The sequence below is a fragment of the Strix uralensis genome, chromosome 28 (assembly GCF_047716275.1).
Source record: "Strix uralensis isolate ZFMK-TIS-50842 chromosome 28, bStrUra1, whole genome shotgun sequence".
NCBI lineage: Eukaryota > Metazoa > Chordata > Aves > Strigiformes > Strigidae > Strix > Strix uralensis.
In genome coordinates, this window is record NC_133999.1 from 753,183 (window position 1) to 776,157 (window position 22,975).

General features: G+C 51.6%; 1 protein-coding gene across 4 annotated transcripts in view; it reads left to right on the forward strand.

The window, feature by feature from the left end:
• ZMAT4 (zinc finger matrin-type 4) overlaps nucleotides 1-22,975 on the forward strand; it is a 93,935-nt gene that overhangs the window by 44,834 nt on the left and 26,126 nt on the right. For all 4 annotated transcript variants that reach the window (XM_074852435.1, XM_074852434.1, XM_074852433.1 and 1 more), the window contains 3 exons: nucleotides 1,741-1,830; nucleotides 9,763-9,919; nucleotides 18,135-18,362. In XM_074852435.1, coding sequence (XP_074708536.1) covers nucleotides 1,741-1,830; nucleotides 9,763-9,919; nucleotides 18,135-18,362 — 475 coding nt within the window. The remainder of the gene's footprint in view (nucleotides 1-1,740; nucleotides 1,831-9,762; nucleotides 9,920-18,134; nucleotides 18,363-22,975) is intronic.

Sequence of the window (22,975 nt, forward strand, 5' to 3'; positions counted from 1 at the left end):
AGGGAAAGATATTTGACATTATTTATCTTGACTGATTTGCTCCAATAAAAAATATTATTGCATAGTCACATTTATTCATATAAATATAGCTCTCTGCAAATTTAGCTCCAAGTTCACACCGCAGGGAAAAGAACATTCCAGAACACGGTGTTGGGTTCGTGTGTGTGTGTGTGGTGGGGCTCAAACCATGACAAACACGCTAACGATGATTTAATACTCTAAAATTGCAAACCTGTGATCTGAAATGATAACATTATGGTGCCGTTGCTCTGTGAGGCAATCAGAAATGGAGATTCAGAGAAAACATTTGCATAATAATAGCTGCCGTGCATGTCTGGGCTCTGGATGCAGGGACGTAGCAGTTGCAGCCTTTCCCCCCCTCACATTTGCTGGAAGATAAGAGCTGGCTGTGGGTTCGCGTTTCGAAGGTTTGTCTGTGCTCCTGCTGCAGAAGCTTTTAAATCTTCCTTTACATTTTGCAAATCACAAGGATTGCTTGTGGTGATGCTGGCGTGACCAGGACATCTCTCCTTATCCTCACATGCTGGTGAGCCCTGGTCATGCCCAAGGCGGTGTGAAACCTCCCGGGAAGAGCCTCCTCCAGGCGTCCTTCAGCTCCTCCGGATCCCTCTACAAAAATACAGATCCCCTGAAAACTTCCCTGTGGTATAACTGGTGTTTGGAAGGTGTGTGCCCGCTCGGGGCCCTTCCTGGGAGAGCGTTCGAGATGCGCCTGGCCTGCTCTGCCGTGGCAGCTGCCCTCTGGCTCAGCAGGGGCTGCTCGCTGGTTTTGGTCTGAACACGCGGGTTTTGGGACCGGTGACCGTCCTGCTGCTGGAAGGCGCCGGCGGGTCCATCCTGCGCCCGCCGTGGCGAGGGGCGACGCCGGGCAGGACTCGGGGGAGCAGAATGACCTCGTGGCGGTGCCGGATCCTGGGGCTGGTTTCTGCAGCAGCAAACGCCGGGTCGAGCCTGGGCTTCCCCCACTGGTGCTGCTTAACCCAGAGCACAAACCCTCCGGTTTTCCTGGTCGTCTGGAAGGTTTTACTGTTCAACCCCCCTTAGAAATACTTGAGAGAGGAGAAGGGGCTCAGGCCCGGGATCCACATAGTCCTGTCCCTCTGCGGGTACGAGGAAAGCGTTACATTTCATAATGCACAATTATCTGCTGATTTACCTGTAGGAGAAATTTCTTTCAAACCTTTAGCAGGTATCAGCAGGCTTATTTCCTAGAGTGAGGTTTTATACCCCTTATGTATTTTATTCTCCTGGAAGTGTAGGAACTGTGCCTTGGGTTTGTGTGTGTGCATCTGATCCCTCATGATGCCATCCTGTCTCTGCCTGAAGCTAAAGAACCCTCATCTTTTCAACCTCTCCCGCTATGGAAATGGTCTAATAACAAACGTTGCTCTTCTCTCGCTGCCTTTATTCCTGCTGTAGCTTCAAGGGGCTGCAGGCAGCAGGACTCAGCAGAGAGCGGTGAGGGTGGACCATTGCTCCTGCTAATGGCAGGTGTCATAATCGTTCCACAGGTCGTTTCAGCTGGGCGGGGAGCTCTGTGAAACCTCCCTGATATTCAAATGTTCCTCACCCAGGTCTTTCCCCATTTTCTCCTCCCATACTGGATACATATATCAAGGGGATGTGAAATCTTATTGCAGATTGGTGTTGTGTGCACAGTAATAGAGCCTCGAGCTTTTTGTAACTTCATTTCTTCCTTTTTCTTTTTTTTTTTTCCAGAGTCGGAAACATGCCAGCAAAGTTCGCCTCTATTATATGCTTCATCCCATAGATGGAGGCTGTCCAGCTAAAAAGCTCCGGTCAGAAAACGTGGGTATAACTTAAGTCCCTGTTTACTCAGCTGCTTTGTGAATCATTGACTCTGTGCTACAACATTTTTTCTGTTTCAGCCACAGATGATCAGGTACCCAGAGGTAACATTTAGATTAGCTGAAATACTAAGTAACTGGAGATAATTTTCAATAAACTGTACAAGAAATACAATGTGCATCAGCAACAGTAATTGCATTTTTAGTTATTCGAATGTGAAAAAAATATACTGATAGCAAATATCCGGCGTTTATTCAGATTAAGTGCAATGACTTGTTTTTGGTGGGCGAGCTCCTGTGTGCAGGTGAGGCAGGGCAGGGGCTGCCAGGGCTCGAAGGCGGTCGGGTCACGGTGAGGGCGGCTCTGCAGTGGCAGTGGAGCTGTTGTGAGTACACCCTGCACAGCAGCGCACGAGTGGAGCTGTTGTGAGTACACCCTGCACAGCAGCGCACGAGTGGAGCTGTTGTGAGTACACCCCGCACAGCAGCGCACGAGTGGAGCTGTTGTGAGTACACTCTGCACAGCAGCGCACGAGTGGAGCTGTTGTGAGTACACCCTGCACAGCAGTGAACAAGTGGAGCTGTTGTGAGTACACCCTGCACAGCAGTGCACGAGCGGAGCTGTTGTGAGTACACCCCACACAGCAGTGAACAAGTGGAGCTGTTGTGAGTACACCTGGCGCGGCGGTGCCGTGTGTGGAGCTATTGTGAGTACACCCGGCACAGCAGTGCACAAGTGGAGCTGTTGTGAGTACACCCGGCGCGGTGGTGCCCTGAGAACCCCCAGGGTGAGCGGAGAGGTCGCGGGAGAGCAACCATCACCTCCGGAGGCCTCTTCTGACCCATTTTTTACTGGGAGTTGATGACAAGGGCGCTGGATCCGGAAGGTTTCTGGTCAGTCTGCAGTTTTAAAAAACGGCAATTGGATTCCTCAGTTATGTTCAAATAAACGAACGTGTGGAAATTGGGCCAGCTCACAGCCATTTGTCAGGCAATAAAAGGAGACTAAATTTATAAGGGACTGATTCACAGTGAATTATTCATTCAGCTCGTTCCCATATTCTGGGGCTGGTGCGAGAGCTGTTGATGAGGTTCCCACCAGATAGCATCCAAACTATTTCATATCTATGGGAGTGTGACTGTGGCTTAATGCTATCAATATTTAGTGAAATATCTTCTAATTAAAGGGAGAAGCATGCAAGTTTTACCAAAGGAATCTGAAAGCTCCTTCACACAGTAATTAAAATTTCAGTGGAACTTTTATGTTGCACAGAGGGTAATTGCAGATGCAGTCTACCCCTTAACAGGATCTCGCAGTATTTTTGTTGAGTTGTTGATTACAGAGTGTGAAAGGTACAGTGGACACGCACACGTGGACTCGGAACGAGGTCCTCTAGTGAGCTTCGTTACACATAACGGAAACCACGTGGCTGCATGTACACCTTAGCACAAGGATGCGGTGGACAGAGAACCAAACAGACCTCAAATAATTCAGAGCTGAACTACTTCCTATTTCTTTTGTGAAAGGCAACAGCGAGAAGTAATTCCGTGTTTGCTGATGCTCGGTTGTGCCAAGGGCAGCCCTTAGTCGGAGCTGAATTAACAAGTCCTTGTGGACTAGGTGAATGATAGGCTTGGCAAGACCTAAATACTAAAATTATTTATAAAAATATAGCAGGGAAAATCTGCCAACGTTTATGGCTCAAAGTAGGCCTGTTGCTGCTCAGATATTATCCAAGCCTTTGCATTTAAAGAGGACAGAAGTATTTTGAACACCTAATGCTGTATGAGACCATGGTTGCCCCGTGCAGAGCGCGGCGGCCTTGCCTCGTCCACGTGTCCGGCAGTGTTGGCCGTGGCACAGCGGCTGCGACAGTGGAGACCACGAACATTGGAAACAGCCCCTGGAAACCAATTACATTTCTGTGTGGAAGCATCTGCACTGTGCTTTTTTTTGTCAGAGTGCACTGTTACACCACTGCATGCCATGTGGTTTGTGTCCTTGTGACCACAAAACTAAACACCTCGTCTTCCTTCCATGTGGCAGGAGGAAGGAGAAGCTGCTGCAGCCGTAGACACTTGGTGCCACAGGCTTGGGGCGAGCATCTGCCCCCTGACCCTTCAGTGAGGCCAAGGGTGGAGTCTGCTGTTGCTCAAGGACTACAGAAATACTCTGCATTCCCAAAACGCCCCTTATCCTTTCCTATGCTACAGATTTATACAATTATACAATTAGTCTTGCACTGGATAACGACTCAGTTCTTGGGCTGTTCATTATTGGTTTAATTTTTTTGTGGGGGAGGGCAAAAACCTCACGTCTTTGGTGCACTGAGCAATTGTTGACCTTTCATTTTAAATTTCCGCTTAACATTTCAGCTGAAAGTAATCTGAGAAGGTTCAGCCTGTGTCAGGACCCTGCTGAAATTAGGAGTCATATCCTCAAGTCGCAGGACTGGTGAACCAGTTTTAATCAGCCTTTTCTCATTACCTTTAAACATAGCCCCCTTTTTATGGTCAGGACAGACACGATGAAAATTTCTGATGTGCCATGAAACACGTTTTTTTGGGATGGGAGAAAAGCCTTCAAATTCTTTCTAGCCCTATTTGTACTAAAGATAGTAAATTGCTTTAACCAGCATCATCTTCCTTAAAAAGGAAAGGGGTCATGATAGCGAGGATAAATTGCTTGAGGGAAGATAGCGGGATATTAGGTTTTGTTGCTGAGGGTAACACAGGCCCTGCAAAGCGGCACTGGAGAGGGTTAAGCCAAGAGCTGGGCCTCTCCGAGGCACAAATGGTGCCGGCGGCTGCCTTGGGAGGCTTGGCTTCAGTTCTCAATCAGCAAGGAAATCACAGTTTTTATAGCTTCTGGTGGAAAATTTACTGCATGCTATAACTTAAATCTTCAGCGATTACACTGAAACTAAGATGAAATGTCTGGTTTTAGGGCCAGCGTTCTTACTGTGTGTTTTGTACCCGATTGGAGGTTTTCAACCAAAAGGTCGGGTATTGGTTTCAATGAAAGAAATTAGTGATGGAAGACGTGAATTTATTCTCTGACATAAGGCTGGGGCTGGCCGAGAGCTGCAGTCGCAGTGACGGGCTCTGCTGCTCGCCGTGCGCCTCGTCCCCCCCTCTGCCCCCAGCTCCTTCCTGCGCGGTTTTAAATGCCCACGGAGCCACAGCTGAGCGGTGGCAACCGGGGTCTCCGGCTGAGGAGTCACCCCTGTCCTCACCGAGCTGCCGTGGCTCCGTCCCTGCCAGAGCGGGGGCCGTGGGACGCGTGCTGACCTTGCCAAGCACACCCCTTACCTGACTTAGGTCTGGCTTTTCTTTGGAGAACGTACAGGTCCTAAGATGCTCCGAGGCTTCACGAGCGTTTCAGATTTAGATAGCTGCAAACTGGTACTTGTTCTTTGCTTATGCCACAAGAAAAACAGGCTCCAAAATGAAAGTGGTCTAAATTTCACACATAGTGTTAGAGAAAATAGCTCTTTAGCAGCAACACCTTCTTCATGTGCAGAAAATTAACTCAAGTTTAAAAGATACTTTGCAGTGCCTTGAGCGCTATGTTTTATATTGCTGTATTTCAAGGGTTTGTATAATCTTTTCTTCTTAGGAAAACCTAGGAAATTAAGACAGCAGATTTGTATCTGTAGAATAAAATCCCTTTTCCTGAAGATTGCTTAAGGAACATCCAGCAAAGGACTGCAACTGCCTGGTCCTGTGTGAGGATTATGCCTTTTAGCAGCTTGTTAACAGGCATCTGAATAATTGAAGTTAATTCTGTTGGATGTATGAGACTTGCTTTGAAGTTTATAATATTACAAAAAGAAGCCCTATAAATTAGGCTGGCGCGGCACAGCTCTGGAGCGGGGGGAAGATGAGCATTGGGAAGTGGATGCTTTATCTCCAAGCCCATGCTGTGTTTCGTTGTGCTTCGGTTTATGCGAGGCCGTTTGCCCCTGTCAGTGCTGCCTCTCTGCAAGGGTCAGCGGGAGGGGATTGTCTGGAGAAGATTGCAGAAACAAATGGTAGAAATATTCCTTGCACATTGTCTGGCTTCATGCATCACGGGGTTAGAGAGTTGCCTGTGTGGGTTTTAGGGAAACTAAATTGAGATGTTGGTGCCTGTTTCCTGCTGCTGCTTTAGCGTGAGCTGGGTGTGGGAGCCAGGGCAGCGGGGAGGGGATGGAGGAGTGTGCTGGTGGGTGTGGGGTGTCCCGGAGAGCGGGCGGCTGCCCTGGGCCCCTGCGGGTCCGCCAAGCCCTGTGTCCCACACCCATGTTATTTTACCAGCTGATTTTACCACAATCCCGTCAACGCAGCGTCATTCAACGGGTGACAAAAGACACCCGGATCGGGTTCCCCCCAGCCCATCTGGTTACAGGTAAAACAGCTGCTGACAAATGAGAAGGCATAATTACCCTTCAGGGCTGGATCCAGCCCCGCGCCTGAGCGCCTGGTGCAGGGAGGTGGTGGGGGAGGGAAGGGAGGCAAATTCTGCCGACAAACCCTGCAGACTTGGGTGAACGCTTAGTAACTCTCAAGCCCAAACGCCTCCTGCACCCTGCTGACAAGAAGCAGCGTTTGGCGTGTGAAAACCAGCTGGTGGTCAGAGAGCGAAGGTCTGTTGTGTTCTGTGCAGGGGCTGGGACTCTCGGGCTGACCAAGAAATCGGGGATGCCCCTCTCCGGCTGGCGGGTGCCAGGCTGGTGGCCAAATCCCCACCCAGGCTTCGAGGTGCTTGCCCAGAGTGGTGGGTCTGCATAAACGGGACCTTGGGCTCTAAATCAGGTGTTTGAGGGGGTTTACATTTTTTTAGTTTATTTTTTTTTTTAACTGCAGTCTGTCTGTGAAAGTAGGTTGGAGAGGAAAAAATGTCACTGTAGAGCAGACCAGGTAGAGGAAGACCCGGGTGTGTAAACACCGAAGTGTAGCAGCTTTTCAGAGGAGCTCTGTTGGAGGCTCTTTGTATGTTACCACCGCTGATGATCAATGGAGTCTGGGACTTTTTTACTCTGCTCTTAACTTTCAAGTGATTTCCCTTTGAAGACATAAAATATCTTGAGAGAAACCTATTTAAAAGAAGTGCAAATTACACTCAGAGCAGTGCTTACCACCTCTCGAGATTTCTCCCTAAGGTTTAAGTTGATTTATAGTTAATAACAACAAAAAAGTGATGAAACTCAGTCCTTTTCCTAATTGTGCTTATTTGTGGGGAGAAAATGGCCTTAAACAGTGGTCGGGTGTTGACTGTGTGACTGGTTTGCTCTCCCAGGCGTTGCAGAGCCCCTCTCCTGCCCCGTTGCTGGGAGGCCCGGGGGTGTCTCGGGGCTGGCGGTGCTGCTGGCGGGTGCCTGGTGTCACCGCGGGGCCGGGCGCTGCCGGGGCAGCCGGGGAGGGCTGGAGGTGTCCGGCGGATGCCCGAGGTGGGTGGGTGCTGGGTGCTGGTGCTGGGACTGTTTCGCCGTGGACGTGGGGACGTTGAAGAGCACGTGGGGACGTGCGAGCAGGAGCGTGACATCTGCAGAAGGGAACTGGCTTTCGGGTGCCGTCTGACCTTCCCCGGGCCCCCGCTGACCCTTGGGCAGTGCCGTCGTGCCCAGCTGTGCCACATGCTGGGTCAGCACTGGGCTGCGCTGGAGCCCCTGGCGGCGCCTGGATCTTTGCAGGGGGATGAACTGCAGAACACGTTTACAGCTTGTTGTGAAGTTGTTGTGAAATGAAGATGGCAGCTCCTAAAGCAGACTATTTTCTGTTTTGACTGTATACCAGCAGTTGGAACACTTGCTTTAAAAAAAGAAAAAAAAAGAGCACGACTGTCTCCAGATGGCTCGTCACTGGAGGGAATTTTGCAGGGGGCCAGGTCTGACCATCTTGTCCCGGGAGTGGACCAGGATGCTAACTCCCTGCACACAGCAGGTCATTTCCCGGCTTTGGAAAGGTCTCGCTCTGCACAGAGGAGTATTTTCGAAAGAGATCATTTATAAATTGTGCTCAGTGGCCAGCAGAACATACTGAGATCCTTGGAAAAGCGAGACCATGTATATATGGCCCTAAATGTGATTCCCATTTGCTTTGTGGAACGGATTGAATAATTAATTGTGACTAATGACGTGCTTTTCCCCCAGCTCGTTTGTTGTTTGTATGGTTACCCTTGTATCTGTGGCAGCCGTTTGTGAACACTTGCTGGCAGCAGCAGTTACGTTTTGCTGGCAGACGCTGGGGCTGCTGAGCTCTTCTCCCAGGCCCTCCCTGGCTGCTCAGCTGCTTGCTGCTGGGCAGGGGTCCCCCTGTGCCCCCCAGCCTCCACCTGCCCCGGTGCAGGGGGCCGAAACCCGCATCAGAGCAGGGAGAAAACCCAGCAGATGCCTGGGACATGGTGGTGCCTCCAGCCCTGGTGCTGGGAGGTGTCCAGGGGTAACAGGATGCTCTGTGCCCCCCCGGGGTAGCAGGGGCCCGGGCAAGAGGTGGGTCAGTGCTGGGAGCTGCTGCAGGTCCAGGACGTGCGGTGGCACCGGCAGCGAAGCCGCAGTGGGCACGGGCAGCCTGGAGCCCCAACCGCTCCTCCTGGCGGGGTCTGCGCGGAGTAGGAGGTCTGGGCTCAGCCACGCGGCTGGCAGAGGCACGCTGGCTTTTATTCTTACAAGGATAACCATAATGAAGGTTGGAGGCAATATTCTCATTAAATCGGGGTTGACTTGTGAAAATAAAGGTGCAGCAATTAATAACTCCGAAGAACGGCCCCTACATGTGCCGCTGCAGCCTTGAGAGCCTCTTGCGGGTACTGAAATACTGAATGGGACGTTCACAACTCCTTAAAATTTCCAGTCACCTCTTGGCTGAGGATCTTGCAAGGGGGTATCCTCGCTGCACCAAGGGTTTCATTGTGCAGATCCTCAGACAGGGCTGTGGGCCGCAGCCCTGAGTTTGCTTTAGGCAGCATCAGTTTCTGGGATGTGTTTTTACAGTTGTGTGTGAAGTGTCTCGGACTTTTATGATTGCCTTTTTTCATCTGGCAGGGTTCAAGGGCTCAAAATCCATCTCTAGGAAAGGAGCAGAATGTAAACATGGCTTTTAGGTGTTTCACTTCTTTCCCCTTTTGTGCAAACCCTTCAGCAAGCGTTTTTTCTGGGCTTTAGTAGGTGCCATGAGGCTGCTTTTGCCTTTAGGTTTATCTTGTTAGCAGCTGGCAGTAAATTACTGCTGCGAGGTAGGAGCCTGGCTTCTCCAGCTGACGGGCAGCCCGGGGTGGGCAGGTGCCTCGCGGAGCCCCTGCCCGGTGGGGCTGCGCTGGGGGTGCAGCCAGGGCTCCCCACCCCTCCAGCCGATCTTCATCTCGGTCTCTGCACAAGGTGGGGGGGATAAGGGGGTGTCCCCCAAGGGCTCAAGAGCAGCAGAGCAAAGACAGAGGGGCAGGAGGTGTCTGGGGCTGGGGTGTGATCCTGCCTGGGGGACCCAGACGAGTCCCGCTGGTTCCTTTGCAGCTCCCGCCTGCAGAGGGGGATCCCCCGGCCTCAGTCCTGCCCCCCCGGCTGCTTTGGGGTCTCTTACAGAAATGCGGCGGGAGGAAGCGCCGTGTCTGATGGCAGGGAAGGCACCGGATTCGTGTGACCCCCTCAGCCAGAGAACAGGAATAAAGGCTAAAGGCGGGCGGGCGGGTGGAGCCTCATGGCCGCGGGGAGCAGGGAGCAGCGGGACGAGCTCCTGGGGCGCAGACGGGGCTGGGGGTGCCAGGGCTCAACGGCGTCCCCAGGCTGAGCAGGGCTGGGACCAGACAGGAGCGCGTCTGGGGGAGACGAGGAAGGGAAACCCCTTGGAAACCGTGGCCTTGGCATAACAACCTGGATTCCTCTCTCTTCTTTCTCCGTGACTGTGCTTGGTGGGCTTATACGCCTCTTTTTTTGTCTGTGTTTTTGTCTCCACCCAGGGCAGTGACGGTGACTCAGTGGATAAGAACAAATGCTGCACACTATGTAACATGTCCTTTACCTCAGCAGTGGTGGCCGAATCGCATTACCAAGGGAAAATCCATGCCAAAAGGTTAAAACTGTTGCTAGGTGAACAACCAGCACTAAAGGCCACAGGTAGGTCCGGAGGCAGCGAGCCGGAGCAGGAGGGTCCGGCGCGGGGCGGAGCGGGCGCGCTGTGCCGAGGAGGCACGGCCGAGGCGCCGGCTCGGTGCCTGCGCGGCAGAAAATGGATAGCTGAGTGATGGAGGCCAGCAGAAGCAGCTATTCATTTGTGTCGCTGTCATAACAACCTTTAAAAATTGCTGATGCTCATTATTGTCTGCTTTGTTCACACAGATTAGTGGTTTACCAGCCAGGGCTGGCCGTTGTACGAGTCCTATCTCTGGCTCCACGCTTCTGAAATGTTTTGCTCGGTGGAGGACAATGTCTCCTCTGGGCACGGATAGCCAAGCCTCGCTTTAATTATCAGAGGTTACTCAACAGCTCAGCTAATATGTTTAATAAACCTTACGTGTTACTGTGCAGAACAGAATATCATTTGCTTTACCTTGGAGGGAAACCTAGTCTTTAAAAACCATTGGATCGATTGTCTTTTGGTTTTTGCCCAGATGGGTATTCATGCTTTCCTCCACGGTGATTCCAATAATGCAAGCCTATTAACTTTCACATTTAAAAAGTCAAATGTTGGAATCGGATAATTTAACCATCTTATTGTTTGCTTAACCATAAAGACCCTGCAAACCGCTAATATACTGTGAAACAAAACTTCCTCTGTGGCTGTTGGCCCAGAGGATACTTCTGCTAACCAGGCAGGATAACTGGGCTCTGGTCCTGCAGACAGATGTATTTCAGTATTACTACCAGTGGCACTTCCTTCAGAACAGAACATAAATTTAGCTGTGCATTTTACATCCTGCCTCACACGCTGTGCATAAATCCTAGATGTGGGGGGTTGGCTCTGCGTGTGTTTTTGCTGCTTTTTAAACTTCACAGACTGTAGATGCATAGAATATCATCTCTCCTTTACCAGGACTGGCTTGGGAAACGTTCTCCCCTTTGCCTGAGGGAGCACGGGGAATGGCTTTAGATGGTGGCTCAGGTGTTTTAACTAACAGGGAAGTGAAGGTGCAGTACACGCGTCGCCAAGGTGTGTCTGGGAAGTGCCCGGTGCTCCGGGTACCGGGCGTCAGTCCCACGGGGCACAGGGAGGGTGCTGGCAGCTCCCAGCCATCCCCGCGGGGAGCCCGGAGGATGGATCCGACAGGAGCTAACGTGATCGTGGCAGCTGACTCGCTTTAGGACAACTCGGGCTGTTCTCTGCAGCTGGCAAGTAGCGAGCAGGGCACCGGGAGGAGTAGCTCAGGCGTTTGCAGTGTTGAACTGTCCAGTGCTCGCGTTAGTGCTCAGCACCCCGCCTCTCGTGTGCAGCCTTCCAGCGGTTTCTCCTCTGGCACCAAAGGACCTGCCACAAAACCTGGTATTTCTGCTTAAATCCAGGTGAGTTTCTGAGGGTCACAAGGGTGATGGATTTCAGGGAACTGCGCGTGGACCGATTCCCACATAAACTGGCGATTCGGATTCAGCCGGCAGTGGGGAAAGAGTCTCTGTTTTCAGCTCTGGGAGGGCCGGGGCAGCAGGACCCCGCGGGTCGAGGGCGTTTGGGCAGGTCGGAGGGAGCAGCCGGGAGCCCGGGGTCCGCCTGCGGAGCTGGAGCAGGGCGGAGGCAGATGGGCAGGCTGCGGGCAGCGGCTCCGTCGGTGGCAGGAGAGTTGGTGTGGGCACAGCAGCTGCCGGTGGAGATCTCGGGCTCTGGTGAACCAGCGTTTCTGTTAATGAAATCGGAGATGTGCGTGGGCTGGCGGTAGGTAGATGAGAACCAGTTGTACCCCCTCCTATGTCAGAGGCCTCTCCGAAGCGGCGCCGAGGCCGACTGACGGTGGGTCTGTGCAGCGACCAGCCCTGCCACGCTGGATTCAGAGGCCTCAGGGCCACCTCAAGGGCTTTCCCAGAGCTGCAACTTTGCAGTGTGGTTTTGTCTAATTTTTTTTAATCCTCTGGATCAGCCTCGCTGAGGCTCTGAGTGAGCTGCACCGTGTGCTCCGAGAGTAATGGGCTCTTCAGCTGCCGTAATCACTAGGAAAGAGTAACTCAAGGGCTCATCAGCTCCTCCAGACACTTGATCTGGAAGATGAAGCTGAGCTGCAGGAATACATTAATAAGCACCTCTTTGCTCTCCAGTAGTTTTAAGAAATGTGCCCTTTGGACACAGCACTTTTCTGGGCGTCCTACAGAGTCACCGAGCATTTTTCCACTGGATTTTTGTCCCAGTCCTTCATGGCTGGCACTGGGGAGCTTTTAGTCTCCCGGATGGAGCTTCGGGTGCTCGTGACTCCTGGGAGCCGACCACGCACAGCCCTGAGCCTGCGTCCTGCCCCGGGGGCTTCACACGTGTCTGACAGCCACGTGGCCTGGCCGCGGGGCCGCGGGTGGCTGTGCGGGGTTTGGGTGGCGGCTCTGCTCTTTTCGATGAGACAATCTATTACCTAGCCATCTTTCTTCCCCAGCCCCGTGGAAGGGCTCTCCAGAGGCTCTTGTACATCGTCCTTAAAGCCCTGATTGCCAGAAGGGCTGTTTCAGCTCAGCGCTGAGACCCCGGAGATGATGTCGGGGGTGCTGGTGGTGGAGCCGTTCTTCGCTCCGGCCCACGGAGCAGTCGGGTGCGCGGGGCCCTGCAGCCCCCCCGGCAGCTGCACGACGGGGACGTGGCGCTTTTACATCCCCTGGCACTGGGATCAGTCGTGCTTTATCTTCCTTTTGATTTTCATAAAGGAGATAAATGACATTTCACATAAGATTAATCTGCTCAGAAGTGAGCTGCTATCTTGCAGCAATTAAGAGGTATTGATAATCACCAGCGTGTCGCTGCTGAGGGATCCGACCCCTCCTGATGTTCTGGGCACCTGGGAGTTGAGCCCAGTGACCAAGGAGCTGGGTGCTGGCGATTCGGGAGGCACGAGCTCGTGCTTGGATAGCGTCTTTAAAGAGATCAAGCTGCTGTTCCGATCATAACACGGTAATCCTTCCGATGGTTAAATGGGTTCAATGTTTTATTTGGTGTTTCCCTAAGCTCTTAAGAGTAAAGTATTTTTTAACTTTCATCTGTGATCAAAACAAGTGAGAAAGAGTCTATACAAATACTTGAACTCTCATAATCTTTTAATTAAAATAAAAAGCTTAAAATGTTTTCAAAGTTCCCCAAGTGCTCTTATTACAGCTGAGATTAAACGCAGTTAATCTGAAAAGGTATTTTAGAGGCAATAGGCAAGTAAAAATAGGTAATAACCTCCAGATTTCAGTGGCTGATTTTCAGCCTTGCACAAAAATTTATTCTGCTACCCTAAATTGTTGTGAAGTTCTGCATTTACCATTTGCTTAATTAGTGGGTCTCTGTGTAAAGGGAAGAAAGAATTTGTGGAATTCTTTGCACAACTGTTTTTGTAGGAGTAATCTCTTTCACACAGATGTACAATTGCCTCTGTGGAGCACAGCATCTCTCTAAATTGCACAGTAACAAAATGAATTTAGGGGACGAAATGAAGACTAATGAATGCAGTTGAAACTTCAGGGGAAATTTAGGAAGAATTCTTGAGCTGTTGGAAGAGCAGCATTTTCCAGTAAAAAAAAAAAAAAGCATTAAAAAATACGTAATACTCTCAGTGAAGGTGAAAAATTTGAAAAATGTCTGCAACTGTAATTCTGTTCCTGGTCACGGTTCCTGGAGGCAGCGGCTCTGAACATGCCGCGAGGCTGCTGAGGGACCTGGAGCCGCTGCCGGTGGCCAGAAATGCCCTGAGGCTTCACCTCTGCAGAGCAGCTCCTCTCCGAGCACAGCGCCCTGCGGCTTCATCCTGCGCTCGTGTCCGTTCCCCGCCGGAAAGCGGCAGAGGGAAGGGTTTCTGCAGGTACCTCCTCTGCTGCTGACATCCAGCGTGAGCCTTCTTCCCTGCGAGCAGTGTGGTGCCAGAGCACCGCCCCGTACTGCACCTGCGAGCAGCTCAGGGGCTTCCCAATGACTTTCATGCCGCAAGGTGAAATGTTTCTCTCAACTCTGCTGAATTGGTAACGAACAGACTTCCCTCTCATCACCACGGAGGTTACATCAATCCCAAACTCTGATCAGCCTCTGCTCAGCGCAGTATCTAAGGCGGTGTGAGACGTTAGCACGCATCCTGCCTGTGTCCGGGCAGTTCTGGTCCCCCCGCTCCTCCCAGCTGACCCCGATGCGTTTCCTGGTCACCCCAAGCTGCAGTGTCCCCTCACCTGCCCTCGGGAGGGCTTCCAGCTGCTTCACGTGGACGCGCTGGCGACGGCCTCTGCCTCCCAACAGACCCTTGCTTGATATTCTGGGTCTTCTGTCTTGCCAGTCCCATAGCAGATGACATCTATTCTCATTCTCTTTATGGAGTTACACCTTCCCTTTCAATTTTATCATCTTAATGAAATACAGATATCTCATTTCTCAGCTGGTGCTTTTGGGAGAGGGCGAAGTGCCTTAACAGCCGGGTTTTTCATGATAGGGAAGTGATGTCTCATCACTACAGCGAAATCCTTGGGATCTTTTCTGTTGCTCTGCTGTACAGGGTTGTAGCCCTCCAAGGCTTCATGTCACCACTGTCGCTGATGAATTTCTCTAGTCATTTCCAACATTTTCTGTCAGCTCACATCCAGTCATCAGTATGAGTTATAAACCAAAGAATTGTGGGGAGAAGTAGCTGCTGCCTCCATCGATCAAAGTGCAGGTGCCTGCAGGCATCGTTTCAGGACGTGGGAATCGGCCCGTCAGCACCCGCAGTGCCCACGGCCGCCGCCAGTCGTGGCTGCGGGCGGCTGCTGCCAGGGGAGGTGCCAGCACCGGGGCCCCCGCGTTCGGGGTGAGGAATAAGAGCGTGGCTTTGCCGGCAGGAAAAGTTACCTTGGCTTTTTTACCTCCTTGTTCTGTAATTCCTGGTGTGGGGTTTGCGTTTCAGATGTGCTCAAGGGAACAGAGTAAGTGGCTTTTGGGTTTGGTTGATCCCTCCAGCAGCAGCTGGGCTCTACCTTAGTCCCAGATTTGTCTTCTGAAGAAAAGGGAATTTCTCCAGCGCCCCATTGTCGTGGTTCAGTTACTTTCTCATTCTCATGCTCGGTTCCTGGAGAGTGGCAATGATAAAAAGTTGGGTGCCATTTAAATACAGCTATGAATAAAAATCTTTGCATGCAAGAAATAAGTCAAACATTAGTTCATTGCCAGAGTGCTAAAGTGTTTCTAACTTTATATTTTGCTTCTTGCAGCAAAGTAAGACTTTCTCACTTCCCTCCCACAGCAAAAGGGAATGTAAGGCAGACTGTCATGAGCTATTTAGCATTTTGAAATACTTGAAATAGTCAAACTAGCAGCTTTTGTGTTTGTGTTTTAGATGGAGAAACATTTTTAACATTTGACGCTTTATGAGTGTTTATTATTAATTTTTGTGTTGCTGCTCAGGGGACGATATTTTCTGTTCTGTTGTTGTTATGTAGCACATACCAAAATGATAAATCCACATTTGTGGAGAAGTCATCTTTCATCTGTTTCTGTTCGGGAGGATTTGGAAGACACGGGATGGTTTCGTTAGTTGCCGGGCTGGGTTCAGCACACCTTAGGACTGGTGGTAGTCGTAAATGGAACCCGAGGAATGCGGCTTTACAAGGAAATATTTTGTATTGTGAGAGCTAAGAGGAAATCCCTGCCAGGTGGGAGCACCCGTGCGATGCAGGAAGAGGGTCCCTGCCGTGGGGCTGCAGCCCATGGGGTCAGGGGGAGCCAGGCGTGGTGGTGGGCTCGGAGCAGGGCTGGGTGGGTCTGGGGGGGCTCTGGTTCAGTCCCCTGAAGCAGGAGTGCCACTGGCAGCCTCCGTCCTGCACTGCATTTGGGTGAGCACAAGCCACCAGCCTCGTGGAGAGGGGCTCGGACGTGGGCCACCATGGGGCTGGCTGATGGCTGAGCAGAGGGGACGCTTCAGTCGTATTTCTTTAGTGAGCGGGAGAGAGAACTGCTGCGGGCACCACCAGCTCTGTGACCTTCAGCCTCCCTGGTTCCCCTCTGGCAGCAGCGAACATATAAACAGGGAGAAAGCTGACCGAAAGATCTGATAGATTTAACTTTATAGCCTGGGGCCTGCGAGAGCAGCAGCTCAGATATATCACAGAGCTCCTGGGCTGCGTAAGAGCGGGTGTTTATAATGGTCCCGATGCCCACACGTCCCCGCGGGGCAGCCCCGGCCCGGCTGCAGGGAGGATCCGTGGGAAGGCCGGCGGCGGCCGCAAAGGCGCGCGAGCAAGGGACAAGCTATGCTTGCTTCTTGTGAGTTGAGCGTGGACAAAGGCCGCGCAATCTTGGTTTGGACAGGCAGTGTTGTTATTTCCTAATTTTCTTCTTCTCGGCTGTGCGTTGGCCCCTGGCTCTGCTCTTTGGTGTACTTGCACTTCTGTTTATGTTGTGGGCACCTCGGAGGGGCTGGGGGTGCGTCTCGTGCTGGAACCGTAGGTGTTGGAAAAGATGTTTTTAGGAGCAAAATAGAGGCGGTTCCTTCCCGAGCCCTGCCTGCTGCCCGCCAGCTCCCTCAGCAGCAGTTTTTCGGGCGGCAGCACGGCTGGCGATGACCTCGGCTGCCTCGGCAGAGCTGGGACGTGTCTGAGCATCGCCCCGGCACGCTGCAAGGGGCATGGGGGGCCCAAGGCAAAGGGAAAAGGTTTTCTTTGCTGGTGTTGTGCTTGGATTTAACTAGGCTGGTTAAATGGAGGGCGAGCAGGGACGAGGCGGTGGAATCCTCTGGTGGGGTGAAATGAATCCAAACGAGCGGGCGGGCGGTTCGCGAGACAGCAGAACGAGGAGAAGAAATATCTTCTGCCGGAGCCAGTTGTGTAATCGCTTTATTAACTAATCCCCGAAAGAGCTCGTTGGACTCGTGCTGTGCAGAGCGCTGGGGGCAGCAGCAGAAGGGAGGAAACTCTTCTCCAGGTGTTGCTCCAGAGGTGGCCTGGTGAGGAGGGTGATGGTGCCTCAACCAGCCGTCCAGGCTGTGAAACCCTTATACCTTGGCAGCTGTCATCAAAAACAATAGAAGCTTATAAACCCCTGGAAATTGATAAGGTTGTAAGTAATGTTATATGTAAGATACAATTTCCTCGAGGAAATTTAATAGACATCCCTTCCCCAGCAGGTCAGCAGAAGATTTATAACAATATTAACTTTCCTGAGCCATGGAGTCAATCACAGTGGGCTTCAGTTGTAATGATGCGTCTCAATATACCCCTGTTTGCTCGCTGCTGCGTTCCCGGTACCAGACACTGAGGTGGGGTCGTCACTTGCCAACCCGCTGGAATAGCACAGAGCCTCTTGATCAAAGGAGAGCGATCGAGCTCCTCTTCACCACCTTAAAATTTGCCTATTCCTGTATCACAGAGGGAGCAGTTTGTTAATTATTTAGATAGCAGACATTTCATCTGGAAAAGAAAAGAAAAGGAGAACCACATGAAAGGGAATTTTTGAATGAGGTGTGATAATTAAGTGCTAGTCATTGTATATTTTTGTATCCCAGTGTTATTTGAACTTTATTTTACTTTAAACTCGTTTTCCATGGCTTTGTGACTTATATTGTACAAAGTAGGAAAACTGTGGCAAGCAAGGTGCAGCTTCATTATGTAAAGACTAATCACTAAAGGTGAATCTGAAGGGAAATGGGATTAAATGAAGGTCATGGTTTGCTGGTCCCTGTCGATTCACAATGTGAAGATACTTGAATGAGGGGACTGACTATTGAATATTTTTTTTCATCTGTGACAATTTACAATTACTCCAGCTTTCCCTATTCTTTCCGAGACGAATAAATTGAAAAATAAGAATGCTGAGATAATGATAAATCTGTCTCCCTATCTTGAGAAGTAGATGGTTTTGCATGTTTTGTTCATTCTCCACTGGCAATTTTTTCTGGAAGTAGCAATTTAAGCAGGATAAGTTCAGCAGGTTTAGTCACAGCAGTGATAAGCCATGTAACTGCAGTGAGAGCATCCTCCTTTCCCAGCCAGCGAAAGGCAGAGAGTTGAGGAACAGTCCTGTGCTATCCTTTCATGCTGCTTTTTTTTATGAGAAATGGTAGATTTCCAAGCAGTGCCATCCAGAATATCCAGTGGGACCCGGTAACTGCTGCTAATTATTCCCCGTGTCTAATGTGGGATCTGCCTCAGGGCCTGCTGTTGCTGAGACGGCAGCAGCCTGGAAAAGCTCATGTCTGAACGTTTCCTTTTCCAGAAACGGCGCTGAGCTCCCTGAAGCAGCCGCACGCGGACAGTCCCCCGGTGGTGCCGTCACCGCATCAGCGCAGGGACTCAGACAGGTACTGCCAGCTCTGCACAGCCTGGTTCAACAACCCCATGATGGCACAGCAGCACTATGACGGCAAAAAGCACAAGAAGAACGCGGCCAGGGCCGACCTCCTGGAGCAGCTGGGGAAGACCCTGGACCTGGGAGAGCTGCGAGGTGAGAGCGCGGGGACTCCGTGGGGTGTGGTGGCCGTGGTGCCCGCCGTGGTGCAGGGCAGACCCTGGTGCTCTGGCTGCTTTATGAGGTTCCCGCTGCTGTGAAAAAAATCCCCTCCTCTGAGGTGACAGGGCACAATTTTAGCAGCATCCTTTAAAAGTTGCTTCCTAGGTATTTCTTTTGCCTCTTCCTAAAATAGTCCCTTTCATTAGCACACACGCCTGTCCTCGAGCAGATGTGGCCTGTCCCTGTGGGCTGAGGGAGGAGAACACGTGAAAGCGCTCGGCGCCATGGGGAAGGGGACGGGATGTTTGTTGCTGGAGGCAGAGCCCTCCCTGCATCTCCCCGATGGAGACCGGGGCATCGGCTGTCTTCTGTGATTTAATTAGTGCTTGTAAACCACTGCGGTGACCCTGGGTCAGCAGCAGAAAAAAGGAACCGAGCGTTGGCTGAGGGTGTGTTAAACACAAGTTTTCTGTGTTCCCACTGACGGCGAGCCGCCGTCTGTCCGTCTGTCCGTCCCAGCCCTGCCGGGAGGTCAAGCTGAGGGTGCTCCCAGCTCCGTGGGCGCTGGCACCCGTGGGCTCCCTGCGGGGCTGCACCCCGGGGTCACCCGGACTTGGCCCTTGCACCCTCCTGGAGGGCCCCTCTCGCATGGAGCCGCAGGCGCAGCCAGGCCGGTAGCTGCCGCAGCATCCCCGGAGCCTCCCAGCCGCAGGTGCCGATGAAGGACCAGCTCCGTCTGCTGATGGAGACGTGCTGATTTACCCCGGCTCAGGCTGAATTCTGAGCAAAGTGCCTTTTTAAAATAGAGGGGTAATTACGGGAGGAGAGGGATGAGCCTCCCGTGGAAAGTTTTCTCTGTGGTCTCGATGACAATCCTGTATGCACACAATGTATTTGGCTGAAGTAGGCTGAGGAAAAAGTGCAGGTTTGATTTTCAAAACCATGCGGGAGAGGAAGTCTGGTTTGCCAGCAAGACATTGCATTAACATTTTAAAATACCTTTTTTTTTTCCTTGCTAAATGAAATAATTTTCCTTTAAATACTAACGACTATGCAGTATATTGTGCATTTCTTGATCTCAAATAAACCTTGTAATGGTTATCCAGAGCCTTCATGTGCTACCTAGTGTGACTCACAATGCCATAAATGATTCATGGGGCTGAGTCACTGCCCGCTGTTGAAAATATGCGGGGAAATAAAACCTGGGACAATAACATGGAAGTGCTTAGTACTTTGAACTGTGCCAAGCTCAAGAGGGGCTGAGGATGTTAACTGTAAATAAATCAATTGTGAAGTGTTTTATTCATTTAGCTTGTGCCGAGGAGAGTTGAAATTGGAGGGCTTTACATACTCATCAGCCCGTGTTGGTTTTTAACTTTGCAGTGGTTCTGTGCGTGGTTGGGATTTGCAGCTGCATCCAGTGGGGTCTGTCGATTGATTGCGCGGTGCCGCGGCTGTTCACATCCCCGCTGCGGGGGAAGCAGCTTTGGTTCTCTGGTTGGACGCTTCCGGGCTGTTGTTTCGGGGTCCGCAGCTCGGGGGTGTCTGGTGCCTTCTGACGCCAACGAGCTTGCAGCCAGACGTGGTGAGCCAAGGACACGTCCCTGAGCCTGCTGGCGGGGTCCTGCGGAGCTTGTCTCTGCTGCTGGAATAGCAGCATGGCTGGGGAATCCTCTTCCTCGCAGTTTTTTTTAACTAGGGAGTGTGAGCTCTCCCGAATGCGTTTAGCTGTGAGGCTAGAGCAGGTCCCCACGGGTGCAGAAGGCAGAGCTGTGCAGTAGCCAACACGGAACGGGACCCGCCTTCTGTCCAAGGAAGTAGCCATACCTTGGCAGATAAACTCATATCTGACTGCAGGAGACGTTGTAACAGTGGCAGGTCAGAGTCACCTGGTGGTCTGTCCCAGGTTGTCAGCAGAATCTTGTCTGTGTTCGGCAGCGCGTGGAGGGATTGTAGCCGTCTGCTCCCCCTGCTCGGCGCTGCTTCTGCTATTTGCCAGAATGCAAACTCGTTTTCTTTCCACGCTATCCTCAGTGGCTTCTCCCATCACAACTTAAATATTAATTCTATTTTGACTGCTGTGGGAGACAAACATTTGATGCATTGTGTGAGCCTGGAACAAACAGTGTCAGTTGAAGTACAACATTTCAGTGGCCTTTGATGTTTTGATAATGGCTATAATAAAATATTTATTGATAAATATTAATGTGTATTTAGAGAAATAAGAATAGAGTTATATTTTTGGACAACTGATATTTATAGGAAACAAAAGCATTGATTCTTCTCGCCAAGCGCTCATCCTGCAATTTTGAAGTCTTATTTTCTTCTCAGAAATGAGGAGGAGAAAAAGGAAACCTCACTATCAGCCCCATTTCTGCAGTCTGTGTTGAGCGCGGGGTCTCACTGTCCTCGTGCTTTGGCCGAGCGGAGGGTGTGCTGCGGGGTGTTGGGCGATGCGCACCGAGACCAGCCCGGGCTCTCCAAGCAGCTTCCTGCAGTTTTCCAGTCTTGCCAGCGGAGCCAGTCCAGGACCCCTGCTCCGAGGGCTGCCTGGAGACCCCTCTGCTCTGACCCCTTAGGGGAGCACGTGGACATACCCTGAAAGAGGAAGAAATGAAGAGTTTTCCTCCTGCAGAGCTGCCTTCTCTGGCTGCGGCTGCACCCCAGCCGATCCTGGAGTGGATCGTGAAAAGGCACAAACCGGTGGGTATGGCAACGGACCCTGAATTCTGGGTTCTTCCCCCGACAGCTTGCGCCTGTTCAGCAACACGGAGCAGAAGCTGCTCCGTTGGAGGCACCGGTGCGGCTCCGTCTGGCAGCTCTCGCCTTCCCACCGCCTGCGCCAGGCAGAGAGAGAATTGCGTTTGTGCTCCATCAGGTCACATTTCACCAGTTTTTCTTCATGTCTGGCATTACCCGTCGCTGAGCTCTCTTTGTGCCTCCTCTGAGGCAGGTGGGCTCCGCAGGGGCAGAGGTCTCGCAGCAGAGACTGGCAGATCTCATTCACGGAGAATTTAATTAATAACGGACTCTGCTTATTGCTGGTGCTGAGCCAAAGCCCCACAGCAAAATGCTCTCTCTCTGAAGGCTGGTGCAGTGTTGGAAAGTCTGGGCTTCGTTACGTGGACTCCGTGTGCCCTTTCCCTTTCCCTTTCGTTATGTACATCTTTGAATGAACAACACGAGCAGAAGGCTCGGCGTACAGACAGACCCTCCTTCATCTCGTCAGTGTTTGTAACCTGTGCGTCAGCGCCGTTTTGCATGACAGCAAATGACTTACCAAGGCACCTTGGGCTCTCTTTGATGCCTGCCAGTAAAACTTGAATTTTATGTAGTGGTGGAGACAGATTCTGGGCCAGCCTTGTGTGCCTGGAGCTGATTAGATGGGATCCTGTAAACAGCAGGAACGTGGGTCTTCTCTCCGGGGCACCTGGTCCCTGGTGAACAAGAAAATCACCAGGCCCTGGAGCAGAAACTGGTGCCTCTCAAGGGGATTACACTGTGAATCCCTAAAATGAAATACAGCAGCCGCTGCAGTAAGGCAGGACTGGGAGGGCTGCACAGGGATGGTGTCACCTGAAGCCTTTGTATTTCCAGGTAAATTGTCAGAGTTGCAGATGCTGTCTTGCAAAGTCAGGCAAAGAGCTGAGTTTCATTTTCCTTCTTAGCTCATAATTTCTTTGTATGCCTTATAAATACTTTTAGTTCTGTGCTGTCACTTTTGGTTAGTAAAAAGTGATTTAACAAGTACTCCCCTGGAATGTGTTTTTAATGCATTTTATGCAGAATGACATTAATGACTTGTTAATATTTTATTTAATGGGTATAGGAGCACATTCAATTTTACATGAACGCATGTCATGATGCAGGGGAGGGAGTGCTGATGTGTCGTGAGGATGCAGGAGTAGATGTGAATGCAGACGGAACACGGCATTTCCTAGCACAGACTGCTCTGCCTGAGACCACCTTCCTCTTGCAGACTGCCTGCTGCGCTAATACTCGACGCCAGCACGCTTTGGTTGGGTGCATTTCATGAAACCACAGTTTCAGCCAAGTTGGCAGCTTTGGTGAGCTCCAGTGAGATCAAATACTGTTAATTTTGGTACTCTGGAGGTGGTTGTTGCCTGTGGTTTCATCCTGCAGTTCATCTGAGGCTAGTTTCCTTTCTCCCTGTCTCGTTTTGGTGGAGTTCATGTCACTTTTCCTGCACAAGCCTGTCTCGGGATGATGGATCCAGCTGAGAGCCGTCGCAGCCCTCGTCCTGCCGCAGGAACGAGGCCCCGAGCGCGGCTGCTCCGGGGCAGCGCGGTGGTGGGGAGCCTGGGGCGGCTTCTGGCACCTTCCCCGCCGGCCGGTCCAGCCCCTTGTTTTTTCACACCGGCGGAGACGGGCTTGGCAAAATTTCCATCCGCCCACCACATACATGTGCGATTCGGCGAGTTCACAGAACCGGCCCCTTCCGCGGCCACGTTTTCCAGCTGGTGGGAAGAGCCGCTGCTGCGGCGCTGGGCGCGGGGAGGAGGGACAGGATTCCCCCTTGTTCATCATCATCAGCAGCCTTGACGTGCTGGTGGGAAAAAATCAGCGTCCCCAGTTAGGAACTGTAA